The sequence below is a fragment of the Triticum urartu genome, chromosome 5A (genome assembly GCF_056163025.1).
Source record: "Triticum urartu cultivar PI428250 chromosome 5A, HENAU_Tu73, whole genome shotgun sequence".
NCBI classification, from domain to species: domain Eukaryota; kingdom Viridiplantae; phylum Streptophyta; class Magnoliopsida; order Poales; family Poaceae; genus Triticum; species Triticum urartu.
The window spans coordinates 323,180,565-323,196,344 of record NC_141877.1 but is presented as its reverse complement, the minus strand read 5'-3'; the positions used below and the strand labels follow the sequence as shown (position 1 = coordinate 323,196,344).

The following is a 15,780-nucleotide window of genomic DNA, read 5'->3' as shown; positions in this document are numbered from 1 at the left end:
AAAAAACAAAGCTTCAACACAGCGGACTGAAACCCTACAATTCCGAGTAGGCAAATGAGCTCGAATTAAACTTGAATTTAGTATAGAAAATCGTCCGAACACAGTTAATTGCTCACTAGCCTCTTCGGTCGACGCCACAATGATGATCACGTCGCACCGCCGCGGGACGTCGTGGTCCTCGAGGATGAGGGAAGAGGCGTTTCGGGTGGCACATGGCTCGAATGGATTTGCGATGTCAGTAGAGGCCATATCGCAAAGGTACAACCATCGGCTGTCGTGGGGTGCGACAGGATTATGGAAATAGATGGGTCTTTTTCGCAAGTTGTGCATCGAACATGTGTGGGGGAGGGGAGGGGTATGTGGCAAAGCTGCATCGTTTCAGAGTACACATAACCGTATGAAGGACCATAGATGTGATGTATTTCTGTATTTAGTGAAGCATTTCTCAATTTAGGGACGGCTATGATAAACGACGGTTATAATAAGCGCGTAAGTTGGAGGTCATTTTTTGTGTGCAAATGCTAGCTTTATATTGTCTTTTTAGTTTCGTCAGATCGGTGTTTACAAGTTATGAAAACGTATTACCATGAAAAAAAACGCTCGAGGACAAAATGTTTATTTTCCCATTTTAAGTCGCATACGGGGTGGACAGTGGCGAGAGTGCAAAACCTTCTCGCGCTAATGGCGACCACTCCGCTCGCGACTGCCTCTCCCTATCCATTCCCCTCTCTGCTCTCCAAAACCCTAAACCCCACCTCCACCTTCAAGCTCTCTCCTGCTCACTCCCTCTCCCTCTCCCTCCTCACCACCCCAGCGCCCCTCCTCCTCCCCCACAGGCAGGGCCGGCGGCAGCGTGACATCTCGGCGGCGTACGGTGACGGCGACATGGACGACGACTTCGGCGATGCGGGCGACTTTGACCTCGACGGAGAAGACGGTGTGGGGGACGACGACGACCTCGACAACGAGCAGGACTACGACGTCGACTACGACCGCCTCCTCGCCCCCGTCAAGCCTCGGCCGCAGCTCTCCGGGGTTGGCAGCGGAGGCGAGGAAGGGGAGGGGGACATCGCCATGGTCGCGGCTGAGAGCTTCGTGTCCACTGGGGCGTCCGCCTCCGACACCGTCGTCGACTACACCGTCGACGAAGATGAGTTCCACAAGATTCGCCTGCTTCACTGCGACTTCTTCATCCGCAAGGTGCCCGACCCTGACCAAGACGTCTACGACTTCCGAGAGGTATATCCTAGTAATTCACCTCATCTACTACATTTTCCAGTAATTTCCTGCTCTATTTGAAATAGACTATTTCACCATTCATGTCTGCAAAAATGCGTTTGGCCTATGTGACATTTCATCTAACAGACCAACATGTCAATCGATGGCAATATTAGGACAGTTGACAACTACTCCCTCCAATCCATATTAATTGTCGCTGGTTTAGTACAACTTGTACTAAATAAACGGCAATTAATATCGATGGAAGGGAGTAGTAATCTTTAAGCTAACTGTGTGGTGCTTGTTCTGCTCAATATGGCACTGTGTGCAACAGATGTATGTCACACCGCCTGACACCGACATCTACTCCATTCCAAGGGTTCTTGCCCCGATGCCACAAAAGGTGCACATATCTTGCTATTTCTTATTTTTGGTGCATGTAAAATGCATTAGGTTATTAATTGTTGATTTTCTCTTTGAAATTCAGTATGTGAGGTGCGCGAAGAAAAACTTTGGCCGCTACCATGTAAGTGAGCCACCGGTTGAGCATCTGCGTGATCCCCTGTACAAGACAGAGAGGGAGATTATGAAGGTATGTCTGAGAACTTTGCCTACTCTGCTAGTTTGTTGTGCCATTCCGTTATGTTCCTTCTGTTGTAAACCAAATGAACTGGCTGAATGTGGCTTGGGAATTAAGTATTTAACAGCCATAAAGGTTCTGAAGTTCTGTCCAGGGTTTTTGCTAGGGATGCAAGCAGTGGCCCGCTTGTCCTGCTAGCCATGCCATTTAAGTGTACTAATGGCCTCAACATTTGTACTAGAGTGAGCTAGTATGTGGGAAACTGGGTGTGCTGCTTGCATCCTTAGTTTTTGTCACTCGATTTGCAGTAGTAATGCATCATAGTTGCTTGGTGAGACATGTCCTTGCCAATGGTAGTTTTGACTTGTGAGGTAAAATTAATCTTAATATGCATATCCAATTGAAGAGAAGCTTGTCCAACATCGTCTGAGATGGTTTGGGCATATTCAGCGCGGGTCTCCAGAAGCTCCAGTGCATAGCGTACAGCTAAAGTGTGCTGATAATGTCAAGAGAGGTCTGGGTAGACTGAACTTGACATGGGAGGAGTCCGTAAAGAGAGATCTGAAGGACTGGAGTATCACTTAAGAACTAGACATGGACAGGGGTGCGTGGAAGCTTGCTATCCATGTGCCAGAACCATGAGTTGGTTGCGAGATCTTATGAGCTTCAGCTCTAGCCTACCCCAACTTGTTTGGGACTAAAGGCTTTGTTGTTGTTGTTGATGCATATCCAAGCTTCGGTTCACGTGAAGTTAGCAGTGAAACTCCTGAAAAACATCCCGCGTGGCAGATTCTACACTTCTTATAGCTTCTTTACGGGATGTGCAATGCATTGTTTATTGTCCTCACAGTGCAAATTATTGTAGGTGCTAAAACAGGAAATCAGCTAATAAGTACAATTACTTAGTTAGAGATGCTTAAGCTGCACGGCTACATCAGTGGGTTTTCTACTAGCCAAGCTTTAACTTGATTTCCAGCCCAAGATTTGGGACACTTAACTGTTGTTAACTGCATCATATGTTTTACTGCTTTCACCTTAGTATGTTTATAGGCGAGCAGTTCTGCTCACTGGACATGCTAGCTTATTGTTAAAAAAAGGGCAGCCCCACTGCATGTAGCTCCCGCTTGCGCAGGGTCTGGGGAAGGGTCCGACCACTTTGGGTCTATTGTACGCAGCCTTTCCCTACATTTCTGTAAGAGGCTGTTTCCAGGACTTGAACCCGTGACCTCATGGTCACAAGGCAGCAGCTTTACCACATGCTAGCTTATTGTTAATACTAAATATTCTTTTCCATGATATGATATATTAAGTACATATGCATCTAGCTTCATGATTTTATTAAGTATATGTATTTCATTTTTGTTTCTTCTGCTGTAGGTTTTCTTAACAAAACACTACAGAAACAGGCGGTTCAGCGATACAGATTTTTTCCTTGATTTTGAGGAGATTTATGTCATTGACTCAAAAACAAGGTCAATCACAAGAGCGAAAGTAGTGGTAAGACAATTGAAATCTTAATTCTTTCATGATATGAAAACAATAGTTTCTCTTATGTATTTAAGTAATCATGTACTATATCTTTCGCAAAAAGTAATCATGCATATGGAATCTACTGTAACTAATTTTATACTAGTTTCTCATCTAATCTAAATAGTTCAGCCATCTCACCTATGTGCCTGAAAGATAAGTTTTCACTAGTCATTGTTCATTTGCTCTGTTTGTTTACTAGTGATGATTCTGGATTCTAATCAGATGTATCAATGTCAAATGGTGCAGTTTCTTCTGGATATTACCTGTTATTTGTCACACAATGTCAATCATATTAGTCTTGGTCCATATTTGTGGAGTCTCATGTAAATATTAGTATTATCTGAATTTACTACAGGTCAAGTGTCTTCACAATCAAAATTTATGGTCGGACACTGAGATTCTCAATCCTTTCATTGATCATTTAATAAATATCCGTAACCCATAAATATCAATTTAAAAAACAAATAAAAACTATTAGCAGCCTGATGATGTCAAGAAACTAGGGTAGGTGAATTGCAGACTTCTCTAACACCAAAAACTTGTTTTTAAGTGATTTTTTTTCTTTGTTAAGTACTCCCTCCGTATCAAAATATAAGACATCATATATTTTGGTGTACTGTCTGTGGTGACTGATATGTAGTCGTCTTTGGCAGGTGAACGTCCCTGAAGGAAAAAAGAGAGATAGGAGAAATGACCTGCTACTCATACGGGATGGAGGCGAGTCTTTCAGAATAACTGACAAGGTGGTTTACTTGCTTCACAATTATTCTCTTGTTAGCAACAAGCTTGTAGAGCTAATTTCGGTCATTGGTATCACAGTCGCAAAGAGACGACGCCACCACTATCATCCAGAGAGAAGAGTGGACGAAATCGAGACAGGATGTGGAGAAGCATTTCCGGAAGCTCAGAGATTTTGACTACTCGAATTGGTTCTGAAGAAACTGCCGTCGAGCTTCGTCTATGCAGAGAAGGATGTGCAGCGATTTTGTTGTTTCTTTAGCTGCTGCTTGTGCTAGAGCTAATTAACCGTGGTGGTCAAGTGAGAACTGCCATGTCTATATATGGTACTCCCTCTGTTCACTTATATAAGACGTTTTAGTAAATTCAGAGAGTGTACTAAACAGTTCAAACTCAGCTGTCTGAAACGCCTTATAAAAACGAACGGAGGGAGTACGTGTAGCATGGTAGCAAGTAGAATCAAGATGTATGCATTTGAGCAGTATGTCTGTACGAAAATTCAGAGTAGCTAATGGGTATTTTATGGTGGATTGAGGCAATTAAGAAAAAATGGGGTGTTCCGAGAATCGAACTCGGGACCTCTCGCACCCGAAGCGAGAATCATACCACTAGACCAAACACCCGGATTGGTTTCTACATTCTACATAATTTTATATACTCCCTCCGTCCCATAATATATTATGGAACAGAGGGAGTGTAATGTAAACAAAATTTTATTTCCAAGAAAATACCCATCCCCATCACCAGCGCATCCCCCATGACTTAAATATTGAGGAAACGAGGCTAAACTAATTTCATTGGATGTCAATTCACAGTTCTCCTCGAACCTCTTTGCTTTTTCCTGATTTTTTAAAATGATTCATAGTCGAACATATAAAGCCTCCTAGACTCTTAGGCAGAACCGATGGCTCCAGCGCATCGCACCATCCGAGGGGAAAAAACCACCGCACCGTGCTGCGCGTGGGGAAAAAGAGAGGGCGCACCGCACCACACGAGTGAAAAATACACCGCACCGCGCGAGGGACGAAAACGGCGTCGAACCCTAGCCCCAATCCATATCCCCGCGCCCCTCACTCCTCCCTCCCTCGTCCGCCGCCGCTCCCTCCCACCTCCTCCTCCTGCGCCCTAGGAGCCCCGCCGCCGACTGCTACTCCTCCACCGCCTAGCCTCTTCCTCCTCCTCGCCTTCCCATCGCTCGCGCGCAGGCTGTCGTGGCCAAGCGCTTCGCGGGCTAACCCGTCTCCACCGCCTGCTCTGGGTTCGCGCGGGACGGGCTCCCCCGCCTCTTCCTCCTCGCGGCCGAGGTCGACGCCTCCGGAGTGAGTCGAGGGTGGGGGCCGGGTCAAGGCTGCTGTTGGCGGCCTGGATGCAGGCGATGGTGGCGGTCGGCAGGGGTCTGGCGGGCGTGGCGGGTGAGGGAAGGAGCAGCAAGGCTGCAGGTCGTTCCATGGCCGAAGAATAGATGGAAGAGGATGAGGGGACGGATGTGAGGGAGAGGAGGGAAGGGACGGATGGGGGAGGGAGAGGAGGGCCGGAGAACTAACCGCCTCTGCCGCCGCCGGTTGCTTCAGGGGAGTCAGGAGCGAGATGGGGTCGCAGCGAGAGGAGCTCGTCCAGGAACGAGCGAACAGGTACGCGGGGTGTGGGCTGCGAGGCGTTTCCGAGCCTTTCCGAGCTTGTCCGCTCGGAAACCTCGCGCGAGCGGTGTAGGTGCGCTGGTGGATCGCTTGGAAGGCCAAGTTTTCCAAGCCCAAATCTTGCAGGTTTTCTTTCTCTGTGCCTAGGATGTGTTTGATGAAAATCCAAGAAGGCTGACAGGGGAGGATTAATCTATGTAAGTCATGTCATTTCATTTTTTCTGTAATTAGTTGCCTAGCCCAACTTTAAGCTGGAATAAATTCCTTATTTTCACTGAAAATGCCCTGTATTTAACTATTTATTTCTCATGCTTGGGTGATGGCTGACCATGGCATTTTCTTGTTGGTTCAGGATAATTTCTAGCTGCCACTTTGTTTTACCAATTTCAGGTTGCTTCTCCATGAGTTTGGGTGTAGTTGCTTCTGCCCTGCAGCACCTTTGCTCATTGGCCATGTTGATTGCTTATCTTTTGTTCCCTTCACGTCATTTGCTTGCTCAAGATTCGTTGTTGTAAAAGGATTGCAAATTTTTTTTGCAGGTCGGTCTCTCTGGTTCTTTTTGCCGATGGCCTGATTTACGCACTGACAACCTCTTACTATAACGATTCGGCATGCTTCTGTTTTAGATATGGGATATGAAGAAGGGGCGTTCAGGTATGTTCTATCATTTCGATCAATGACACTTTATTTTGGTTCACATTTCTTTACAGGTTGTTGTATGCAAAGTTTATGAGGTTGCCACTGTACCATCAAACTATGCACCATGTTAAGCATCATCCAGAACTGCCATTATATATTTAGTGTAGTAGGTTGATGCAACTTTGTAACCAGTCATGGATTTAAAATAGGCTTTCTACCTCTTTATTTTGGTCGGCATGTTTTGCCGGGATTTTTTAATATTGATCTGCTATATATTAATTACATTTTAGTAGATTGTTGACTGAGAAAGCCTGAACTTTTGTAGCTGGGCCTCAACCGGCCAGACATCGAGCTCCAGCAAGCACGTGTGCCTACCCTCCTTTGCCATGAGTTCCTGCAACAACAGCAGATTGTGTGTGTGTGGTACCAGCCAGATAAATACTACACAAATCATGTTCATGGTATGTTCCCAATCTTGATTTACAGACCGTGTACTGTAGTTAGTTCAGGTGATTACCAATTGATCTAAAACCAACCTCTGTACATGCATATCTCTGAGTTGAGAAGAATGCACATAGCAACTTAAGCACCATTGATGAGAACATAATACTATTTCGATGATTGTCTTGTTCGTGTGCTTGTCTGAATAAAGCGCATATGTTACAGAAGAATTGAAACATGTGAGAGCAGGCTGCCGTTGGTTAGTTCCATTAATAGTAGCTGTCATAGTATTACCTTTAGTTCAGGTAAAAGAAATAGATGCAGGAAAAAAATACCAACCTGCTTGTGTTCCCGAGAGAGTGTATTTTCTCCATACCTCACCATTCTTGATACATATGGTCATCTCTGTTCTGGACAACACACTTACGACCTCTCTTCATGGCACAAAACTGAAACTCTGCCATGAATACATTTTCCTTGCATGCTTGTCTAAATAAAGTGTGCAATACACATGGCATAGTCGCATAGATATACAAATCCGTTATTCCTGTGTGCGGATTTGAAGCTTGCTACTTGTGTAAGACCAGTCATAAACAAACATTTCTGTGATTGTAGCTGATTCCTGTCAGTGAAACTTTGCCATGAACATTGTTTATTCAGTGTGATAGCTGATTCCAATCATCCATCAACTAGATTTGTGATAATCACAACAACAAGCTCATATCTTACAAATCGCCTGATTGGTGATTATCCATTTTATATGATGTTTTTCATTTGCAAGTGCTGAGTTTTTTTCCTTTCAAGTTTCCCTCTCTTACTCAATTTCATTAGATATATTTCTCCTCTCATTCCATCATTCAGTCTGTCGGTTACTCATGATGAGTGATTATATGCAATCATCCGACAATAATTAGTATAGATAATTAGTTATGCCAGGTTGCTACATTTCTATCTCCTTTTTACAATATGAAATATGATGGCATATTAATATTTAGACCCAGTCTCGTTGTCCGCTGCAGCATCACCCTTCTTTTCCGCCGCCCTAACTTTTTTGCACCCCAGACCTAGCAGGTGATAACGGCGCCACGAGGATTCGCTGCCGTGAGGAGGACCCCGACCCGTATAATGGCCACCGGAAGGTCACACACTTCTTTGGCTCGCTCAGACTGGCTCCATTGACGGCTTCTCTAAGGTATCTTCTTGTGCAGCTTCACACTTGCTTGTGTGTCTGGCAAAAAAGTAAGCTACCTGGTACCTCTCTACTCTGCTTTAGCAGGCGTTTGCAGAGGAAGCCAAGGGATACATGATGTTTGAATAATTTTGTTGCAAATATTTTCGTTGGTTGTCCTTTTATTTTATTTATAATCTTGCCTCGATCATGTCTTCCATTGTGCTTCACTGAAAAGGTGTTCTGCATATGCGCGCTTGCTTGAGAATGGAATAATCTCACGAATTCTATTGAAAACAGAACTTACTTATTTCAGTATGCTTAATGTTTGGTTTTAGTAAGAATGTGCTGATAAAGTATTTTTATTTTTACTTTACCGTGTTTAGTTCTGAGGTATTGATACTCCTGTCAATCTGCTCTAATCTGGTTTGCCGATATCCTGAAGGGATTAGACCATCCTATATCTTTTTTTTTTCTGATTTTGGTTGGATACCTGCTTAGATGGGTGAACTTTTAACCCATCTTTTATTGCTTGCAGGTGTATTTGTTGGGTTCCTCTTGGCGTGTTGAACAAAAATTGGCGTTCAACACTGCTATTTCAAGATGGTTTGATCAGGGGAAAACCCATAGATGGAAGGAAATTATTGTAGGTGAGAGCATGGTACCCCGTCTCTTCCTATTTTGTTCCTTTCTTATAGTATTACTTTGAGGCATTATTCCTTATCATGCTACGCAGAGGCCCTTAGGTTTGCATTTGGGTGCTAACCGTTTAATAAACATCATGCATTAGTTAGCTATAATCCTTTATCTTTTCCACAAACATGATGATTATGTTCAGTACGATTGTCCGTTTCATATCCCAGAGATGTATCATTGTAAAGTAAGGTTTAAGGAGATCTAATCCTGGGCATATCAATGTAAGAGCACGTTTTTGTATTAGAATGCTTACTGTGTTTTACATGATGGTGTTTCTAAGAAAGTAAATTTGGTTGTGATCTTCAAATGGTCAGAAATTTAGTTAAGGGATGACAAAGCCTGAATGTGGCCACATTTTGGTGGGGAAGGAGGGATATAGTCTTTATAATTTAATCTTAGCATTACACTTCTGTGATTCTTTGACGAAATGTATCTTGATGTAGTCTTGCCTGTATTGGGACTGGGATTTAAGTCAAATGAATAACATTATTTCATGTGTATATATTTTTGAGGCTGTATAATTTCTCTTTTTTGATTGCTCATAGCATGTTCTTTTTTGATTGTTTGTTTAGGTATCTAAGAATGCTGATGATTACACTCGGAGCAAGCCTTGTTGCGGCGCTGCAAGTGTTGCCCCCCTCGGTGAAGGAAGGTGCCTGTGTGCTTCTTCTGCAGCTCGCAGTGAGGATTGCTGTGTCCAACCTGCACAAGAATGCCAAGAAGTCTTTCTCGGAGACGTAAGCCACGACGCATGTTTCTGCCATGATTTCCTTCAGCTGGATTTTGTGGATTTAGGTGTTGAAAAATTATGGGCTGTGGATGCAGGATTAAGGACATGTACCTGCACTACAACGAGAGATCTGGGCTGCTTCTTTGTGGCTTCCAAACTTGAAATGTTTGTTTGGAAGTTAGTTTAGTTGTTTTTTTTTGGATTCACAGCTTCTCACATGTATCATGAAACTAAATGAAGATATGGTGGTATGGTCTCAATAGTACAACTTAAAGCCTTCCATGCTTTATATTTTCTCTGAAATTTTCTCTTGAAGAATCATGTATCTATGTTAGATCCGGTGAGAAAAGGCGGCTTCCAAGTAGAGGATGCGGGAGTGTTGGCCACATTTGGTTTTTGACTTGGGTGTCTAAATATTTTCGCAATACTTGGCTCCCTCTCGGCCTTTGCGCCATTGGCGCAACGAGTCATCTAGTAGAAGTATAAAGGACAATCGAATAGGTTCAACTCTATATCTTCCCGAAAAAAAAATAACTCTAACATGGTAAGATTCGCCTCTTGGCAGGGTGGTGGAATTTGTGTGCAGGTATTTGTTGGTGCACATCTTCTCGTGACCGAAAAAACGTTCAAAGTCGGCTGGAGTCAGATAGGTCGATTAACGATGGGCTCAGGATTAACAGGCGCTACTGCAAGCAGTCATGCTCCCGGAAACTCTTTGTTGCGCCCGGGCACGCATGCTCTTTTGTACCAGCGTGGCGTTTCACACTGATCTTGAAAGCTGGTAACCTGGACAATGTCTAGCAAACTGGATGCCTATTTACAGTTTTACATCATACCCAATCGCAGGGTGACATAAAAAAAGTGTCTGAATAACATAGTGCTTATTACAAACATACCCCAAAACCAAAAGAGCCACCTAACAACAACTGCCAGAGAACTGCAAACTTCCTATGCTACTCCTTGTTGCCTTTCTTCCTTCCTGTCCCAGCCCCTTCAGCAGATGTAGCATTTTTCGTCTTCTTAGGCACAGTCTGCAGTTTCTCTTCAGGTGTGTCCTTGGTGTTGACCTAACAAAATGTCACATTCAATTTTTTAACAATGTTGGCAGCAACAATAGGTGGATCAGGTCTTTAAGGTGTTGCTCCGAGTTCCGTTTCATGGAGTGGCAACTTCACATCTGATCGTTCTGGTTGGACGAGGCAACATCGCCAGTTGAGCAATGATATCTTCTATGTTGTCTTGTGCATCGTTTTCCTTGCTGAATTCCTTGTTTTGCTTGTGGATGTTGGTCCCGGGTAATAGGATAGTGAAAGAGGATAGACAAGATGACTGCCGCAAGGCTAACTTGACGGTGGCCTCTATAATTTTTTCTTTATTTTATGCAATTATTAATTAGTGGCTTGGTGCACCTGCATGCGATTCAAAGGTACGTTTAAATTGTTGTCGTTGCATTAGGGCATCTCCAACGCCGACTTTCAAACCTCCCGCAACCGTCCGGACCGCGGATGCCATCCAACGCGGTTCTGTATCGGTCCGCAGAATGGTCCGGACGCGATTTTTCCTGTAAACCGGAGACAAACGTGGGGTGCTTTACGGGAGTCCAGACACGCGAAACGTCGCTCTCCGCCCACTGGCCCTTCCAAAAGGAAGGCGGAGCCCGCATTTTTGTAGCATCCAACTCTGTTTCCGCGTCAAAATCCCCCGCTTTCTTCGTCCATTCCACCCCGCTCTCCGCCTAATTCCCGCTCTTTCCCCCCATCTTCTCCTTCCTTCCGCCGCCGACGCATGGAACCGTCGGAGAACCTGTCGGAGATGGAGCCGGCGAGGTGCCGAAGGATCCGAGCATCACGCTCGCCTAGAAGACCAACTCAGAGACGCGACAAAAATCGTCGTGTCAAAGCAAAGGCAGCAAAGGAGGAGAAGCTCAAGAAGCGGTTGCCCGTCGGTGGGCCTGGTGGTGGCGATGGGCGTGGAGGTTGTGGCGGACGAGGCGGTCAGCGTGGCCATGGTGGATGCCGGCAGATAGGCACGCCGACAGTAGAGACAGCGCCGCGGCCGGAGTCCTACAAGCCTCCGTGCTACTACACTTCCAAGCAGCTCGGAACCCCCGCCAGTACGGTGCCTTACATCGTCGACGTTAACACGGCGCCGCTCTTCTCAGAGTATTCTTTGCCGCAGCTCGTCCTGGCGCGGCCGGCGACCGGGGAGCAGATGGGTGGCCGCGTGTTGTTCGCTACAATGCCCAGAGCGGGGGAGCCAGTGTACGACACGGATAGGGAGATGCTCGACATCATCCATGACGGAGGCGAGGAAGGAGGAGGGGTCTATGAGGACGGGCTGGTGGAAGACTTGGATCCCACCCAATCCGGTAACTACCAGCAGCAGTCCTACACCCAGACGGCCACGAAGCGGTCCTACACTCAGACCAACGATGACACACAACAATAACAACACCATTGGGCCGCCAGAGAGTAGCATTCGGAGGGGTTGGAGAGGAGGAGGAGGACGGCAACAACGATGATCCAAATGATACAACTGGCGATCCGAAGAAGAAGGGTAGAGGAGAGAGTTTCAACATGCGGGAGGATAAGCTATTGTGCGATGCATGGTTGGCCACTAGCCTTGACCCTCGCCATGCCACGGAGCAAAAGGGAACAACCTTTTGGAGGAACATTCACGTATGGTTTCATGAACACAAACATTTCACGCCCTACTCTGACGCGGTCATCCGCAACCGTGAGTGGAAGTCCCTCAACCAATCGATGGTACACCATCCAAGAGGTCATGTCCAAGTATTGTGGGCACTTGGTATCTCATCGCACGGTGGTCTAGCGGTGCACAAATCACGGAGCAAGTAAGTTGATCACTAGCCAGATATGCTTTAGTTTTGTTGATCACTAGCCGGACATGTATTGCTTTGTTGCTCACTAGACGGATATGCATTATTTCACTTTGTAGCCTACTCGTGCTTGTGTGGTGTACAAGAAGTTGGAGAAGAAGTCCTTCACCGTCATGCATTGTTAGTTGAAGTTAAATGGTCAACCAAAGTGGAACCGCCGCCCAAGCCAATGAGGAAGAAACCGGTGACCCTACCGACCCAACGCAAGAACCGCCGAAGAAAGTTAGAAGAAATTTATGGGGTAAGAAGTGGGAGGAGGAGAGGGCAAAGCGAGAAGGTGCGGCGGCTAAGCTGACGAAGAGGTTCGAGGAGATCTTGGCGAAGAAGGAGGAGGCATGCATGAGGAGCTCGAACATCAAGGAGGAGAGGAAGGCGGAGAGGTTCAAACAGTTGATGGAGGCGATGGAGAAAAAGATCAAGCTTGAAGAGAGGAAGGCCACACTCGAGGAAAAGAGGACGGTGATCACCGCCAATGCGGAGGACGTCAACATGTTGACCTTGAATGTCGACTCTTTTGGATGCCGACGCTAGAATGATCGTGCAATCCGTCCGCTACCAGATGTTGCGGCGGCACAAAGATGAGTTGGCGGAGGCGGACGCGGAGGTTGCCTACACAGCAGCGACGACACCTTCTTGATCGGGGAGCAGCTTGCTGGGATTATCGGTCTGACATGGCAGAAATGCATGGACTGCCAGACTAATGTTCCTTTGGACTTGGGCATGTAAAGACTAAGCATATTTGCCTCTTTTTGGTTGTGATCGGAGATGCGATCCGACGCGTTATGTGGATCAGGGTACATTTGAATTTGAATTCAGTGACGGACATATACATGATACGGTTGGATGGATGCCTCCCGCATCCGCATGCGTGGATCGCGGACGGATGCCGAAGGAAATTTGCTGGTTGCCGTTGTAGCCATAACTTTACACCTAATTTATATGCTTTATTATGTTGCATGTTGCAGCAAAATACTCCAAAGATTCTCAAAGACATTACCATACCTTGCAATTGCATTTGTCATGAGTATCAGTTGTGTGCAACTGAAATTAAAATGCCAGCTTCTCTCTCTTTTCTCCACTTTCCTTCGGGAAAGATTCTTCCTTCCAGATCCAGTTAACATATGGACCCCTTGAATGGATAATGTAGCAACCACGGATTCCAGGATTCTTTTCTCATGACTAAGGCCGGCCTCGCTTCTCACTGTGTGCCGGACACTATTAAAAGTTTAAAACTTGGATAACTCAGGCGACTCGCTGTTGCTTATTCGATCAACATCATCCAAACAGACAGAATTCTATCTACTATAATCCGCAAGGCATCGCTGGGTTTCTTGGTTCCTTCAATCATAGACATAGAGAAGAGGGAAGGGAACCTAATAATCCTACCCCCACCTCCATCACACCTACTAGATGATGGAGACAACAACGCCACTTGCTGGATGGATGGATAGTACAAAGCAGATAAGATAATCCCGTCTTCCCCGCTGGATGGATTAGGACAAATGAGCCGCGCCACGTCATGGGCCATTAATTAACTGGTACTCCTAATTGGTCGTCATCATCATCGTCTCGTCTCGATCCACGGCCGGCCGGCCGTGATCTGAGCGTCTGATCCACCGCTAGTAGCTCCACCGCTCGTTCTCCTGGCCGTCCTCGCCGGTGGCCGCCGGCAGCTGCGAGTAGAAGTCCAGCTCGAAGCACCTCGCCTCCTCCTCCCTCCGTTTGGCTGCGTAGTACTGGTGCGCCAGCGCCGCTCCGCCGAGTGCGGCAGCGACCGTGAACCCCGCCGCCTTGCCCCGCCGCCGGCCGCACGCCACCGAGGCGCCAACCGCCGTCGTCCACATCGCCCCTGCATCCACGGCAAAGACGCAGCCAAAATTAGTGCCCGGTCTCGCATCACAACTACGTACAAGAACACCGATCAGAGATCGCGGGAGGGAAGGGGGGACCGAGGGGCTGAGACTAACCGACGGTGGCGAGCTTGTGCTGGTCCGCCCAGGACTGCACCGACGAGCTCATCTTCTCCATCTCCGGTGGACGAGGTTCCTAATCTCTTACAGTGATTCTCGGACCGGATGACTTTTTTTGGGAATGGGGAATTGGATGGGATCAGCGGGTCAGGTTGGTGGCGTATTTGTAGCTGCGCTGCGCGCCCACTGGCTTCTATCGATCGTCAGCTAAAAGGAAAAGGATAAATGAAACCAGTGGCCCAGCCACCAGTTTCTGTCGCGGTTTGCTTCGTTGGGTTGCCTCTCTATTCGGAGGTAGCCCGAGGTTTTATGAGGTCCTTCTTATCCAGGTTGCTCGCCATCACACTGACACGTGGGACTTAAAGTAGCGCGTCGGGACCACCGTCTGTCCCACGAGTGCTCAGTGATAGCTTTAACAAACTGTTTTTTTTCTTTTCTTTTCTGAAAAAACATTTTTTGTAGACAGGTTGGACAAGCTTTCACTGCTAAGGGTGCCCTGTATCACACCGTTGTGAACTCTTCCCAATATGACATCCGCAGCTCATCAAATTATCCTAAATGTTTGAAATGAACGGTTCAAAACATTTTTAGGCCTTCAATGCAGCTCACCAAATCGGACCAGACTGATTCAGATGTTTGAAATCCTCTATGTCGGCCCAAAATCGGGGAGCTCTTGAGGAGCTCATACGTCTGCCGACTTCCAACAACTCAGTTCTATCCGAAAACCCTCTCCGGCTCTAGAACCCCCATCACTGAAGCCGCTATCACCGTCTCGCCGTCTAGTCGCATTCATGTTGGCGCGCCGCCCGAGAAGCCCACTTCGGATCTTAAAACCGGTTGGCGTCTTCCCAAAACCTATCATCTGACTCCCCCTATCTGAGAGTTGTCACACACAATACCTCCATCGGCCGCCGCAATGGGCAAGAAGACCAAGGCAAAGAACACTCGAGCACGGTGGCTGCTCGGCGGCTACCGCTCGGAATAACCTCCGCTACACCAGGACTACAAATCTGAGGGGGGGCTTCGAGCGAATCCATGATACCTCCCTCGATCATCGGGTTCATCTTCATCCACCGCTTCGCCCACCACGAAGGAGGAGTTGCTCTCAAATGACGACGTCTTGAAGGAGAAGCCCGTGAAGGAGGTGGAGCCCGCCCTACCCGCGGCAACAAACGCTGAGTTTATGCAGCGCCTTTGTTCACAATGTGGAAGTCGTTGGCCGACCGAGGTTTGGCGACGCAGACCCCTCCCCATAACCACAGTGTCCAAATCAGACACTACGGGCAGTCGTCCCCGCCGCCTTGGTGCCAAATGGTGCCCGACCCCGGTGAAGCAAGAGTCCTCCCAACCAAAGCCCTATAGCCACCTCGACTACTACCTCCAATGTAGCGGGTCATTCTCGTCGTCAGGGGAATCCAAATGTCTTGACGGGCTAGAGGAGCATTGGGCACAATGCTCAACGATGTTCGCCAAGGCCAAGGGGGCACTGACGAAGCTATGTACCTAGGGTAGGGTCATGGACCTGTCCAAACTG

General features: G+C 47.0%; 2 protein-coding genes, 1 long non-coding RNA gene and 1 other non-coding gene across 10 annotated transcripts; 2 read left to right on the top strand and 2 right to left on the bottom strand.

Moving 5' to 3' along the window:
• The first annotated feature begins 636 nt into the window (after positions 1 to 636).
• PTAC6 (plastid transcriptionally active 6) lies at positions 637 to 4,605 on the top strand. Its single transcript, XM_048673465.2, has 6 exons — positions 637 to 1,239; positions 1,553 to 1,621; positions 1,706 to 1,810; positions 3,176 to 3,295; positions 3,982 to 4,071; positions 4,148 to 4,605. Exons 1-6 carry the CDS (start codon positions 682 to 684, stop codon positions 4,262 to 4,264), a joined length of 1,059 nt encoding a protein of 352 aa, XP_048529422.1. The 5' UTR covers positions 637 to 681; the 3' UTR covers positions 4,265 to 4,605.
• Positions 4,606 to 4,617: 12 nt separating this feature from the next.
• On the bottom strand, positions 4,618 to 4,689 carry TRNAP-CGG (transfer RNA proline (anticodon CGG)). The gene has a single exon. It is a non-coding gene; the product is annotated as a tRNA-Pro (tRNA).
• Positions 4,690 to 5,020: 331 nt separating this feature from the next.
• LOC125508693 (uncharacterized) lies at positions 5,021 to 9,666 on the top strand. Of its 7 annotated transcripts, none has more exons than XR_015604594.1 (7): positions 5,023 to 5,900; positions 6,056 to 6,157; positions 6,243 to 6,357; positions 6,668 to 6,803; positions 7,846 to 7,975; positions 8,490 to 8,601; positions 9,220 to 9,666. It is a non-coding gene; the product is annotated as an uncharacterized LOC125508693 (long non-coding RNA). The 7 variants fall into 7 exon arrangements; XR_015604595.1 differs by having other exon boundaries at positions 5,026 to 5,900; positions 6,094 to 6,157; XR_015604592.1 differs by having other exon boundaries at positions 5,021 to 5,900; positions 6,056 to 6,357.
• A 3,843-nt stretch (positions 9,667 to 13,509) lies between these two features.
• Positions 13,510 to 14,539, bottom strand: LOC125508692 (uncharacterized). The gene is made up of 2 exons (XM_048673463.1): positions 14,244 to 14,539; positions 13,510 to 14,125 (listed from the first exon to the last, which is right to left on the bottom strand). Exons 1-2 carry the CDS (start codon positions 14,302 to 14,304, stop codon positions 13,896 to 13,898), a joined length of 291 nt encoding a protein of 96 aa, XP_048529420.1. The 5' UTR covers positions 14,305 to 14,539; the 3' UTR covers positions 13,510 to 13,895.
• Positions 14,540 to 15,780: the final 1,241 nt, after the last annotated feature.

Excerpts from the sequence above, each read along its gene's own strand:
- LOC125508692 (XM_048673463.1), bottom strand. The coding sequence starts at position 14,304 with ATGGAGAAGATGAGCTCGTCGGTGCAGTCCTGGGCGGACCAGCACAAG. Across the intron at positions 14,126-14,243 it reads GCACAAGCTCGCCACCGTCG|GGGCGATGTGGACGACGGCG; the intron begins GTTAGTCTCAGC and ends CCGTGGATGCAG.
- PTAC6 (XM_048673465.2), top strand. The coding sequence starts at position 682 with ATGGCGACCACTCCGCTCGCGACTGCCTCTCCCTATCCATTCCCCTCT. Across the intron at positions 1,240-1,552 it reads ACGTCTACGACTTCCGAGAG|ATGTATGTCACACCGCCTGA; the intron begins GTATATCCTAGT and ends TGTGTGCAACAG. Across the intron at positions 1,811-3,175 it reads CAGAGAGGGAGATTATGAAG|GTTTTCTTAACAAAACACTA; the intron begins GTATGTCTGAGA and ends CTTCTGCTGTAG.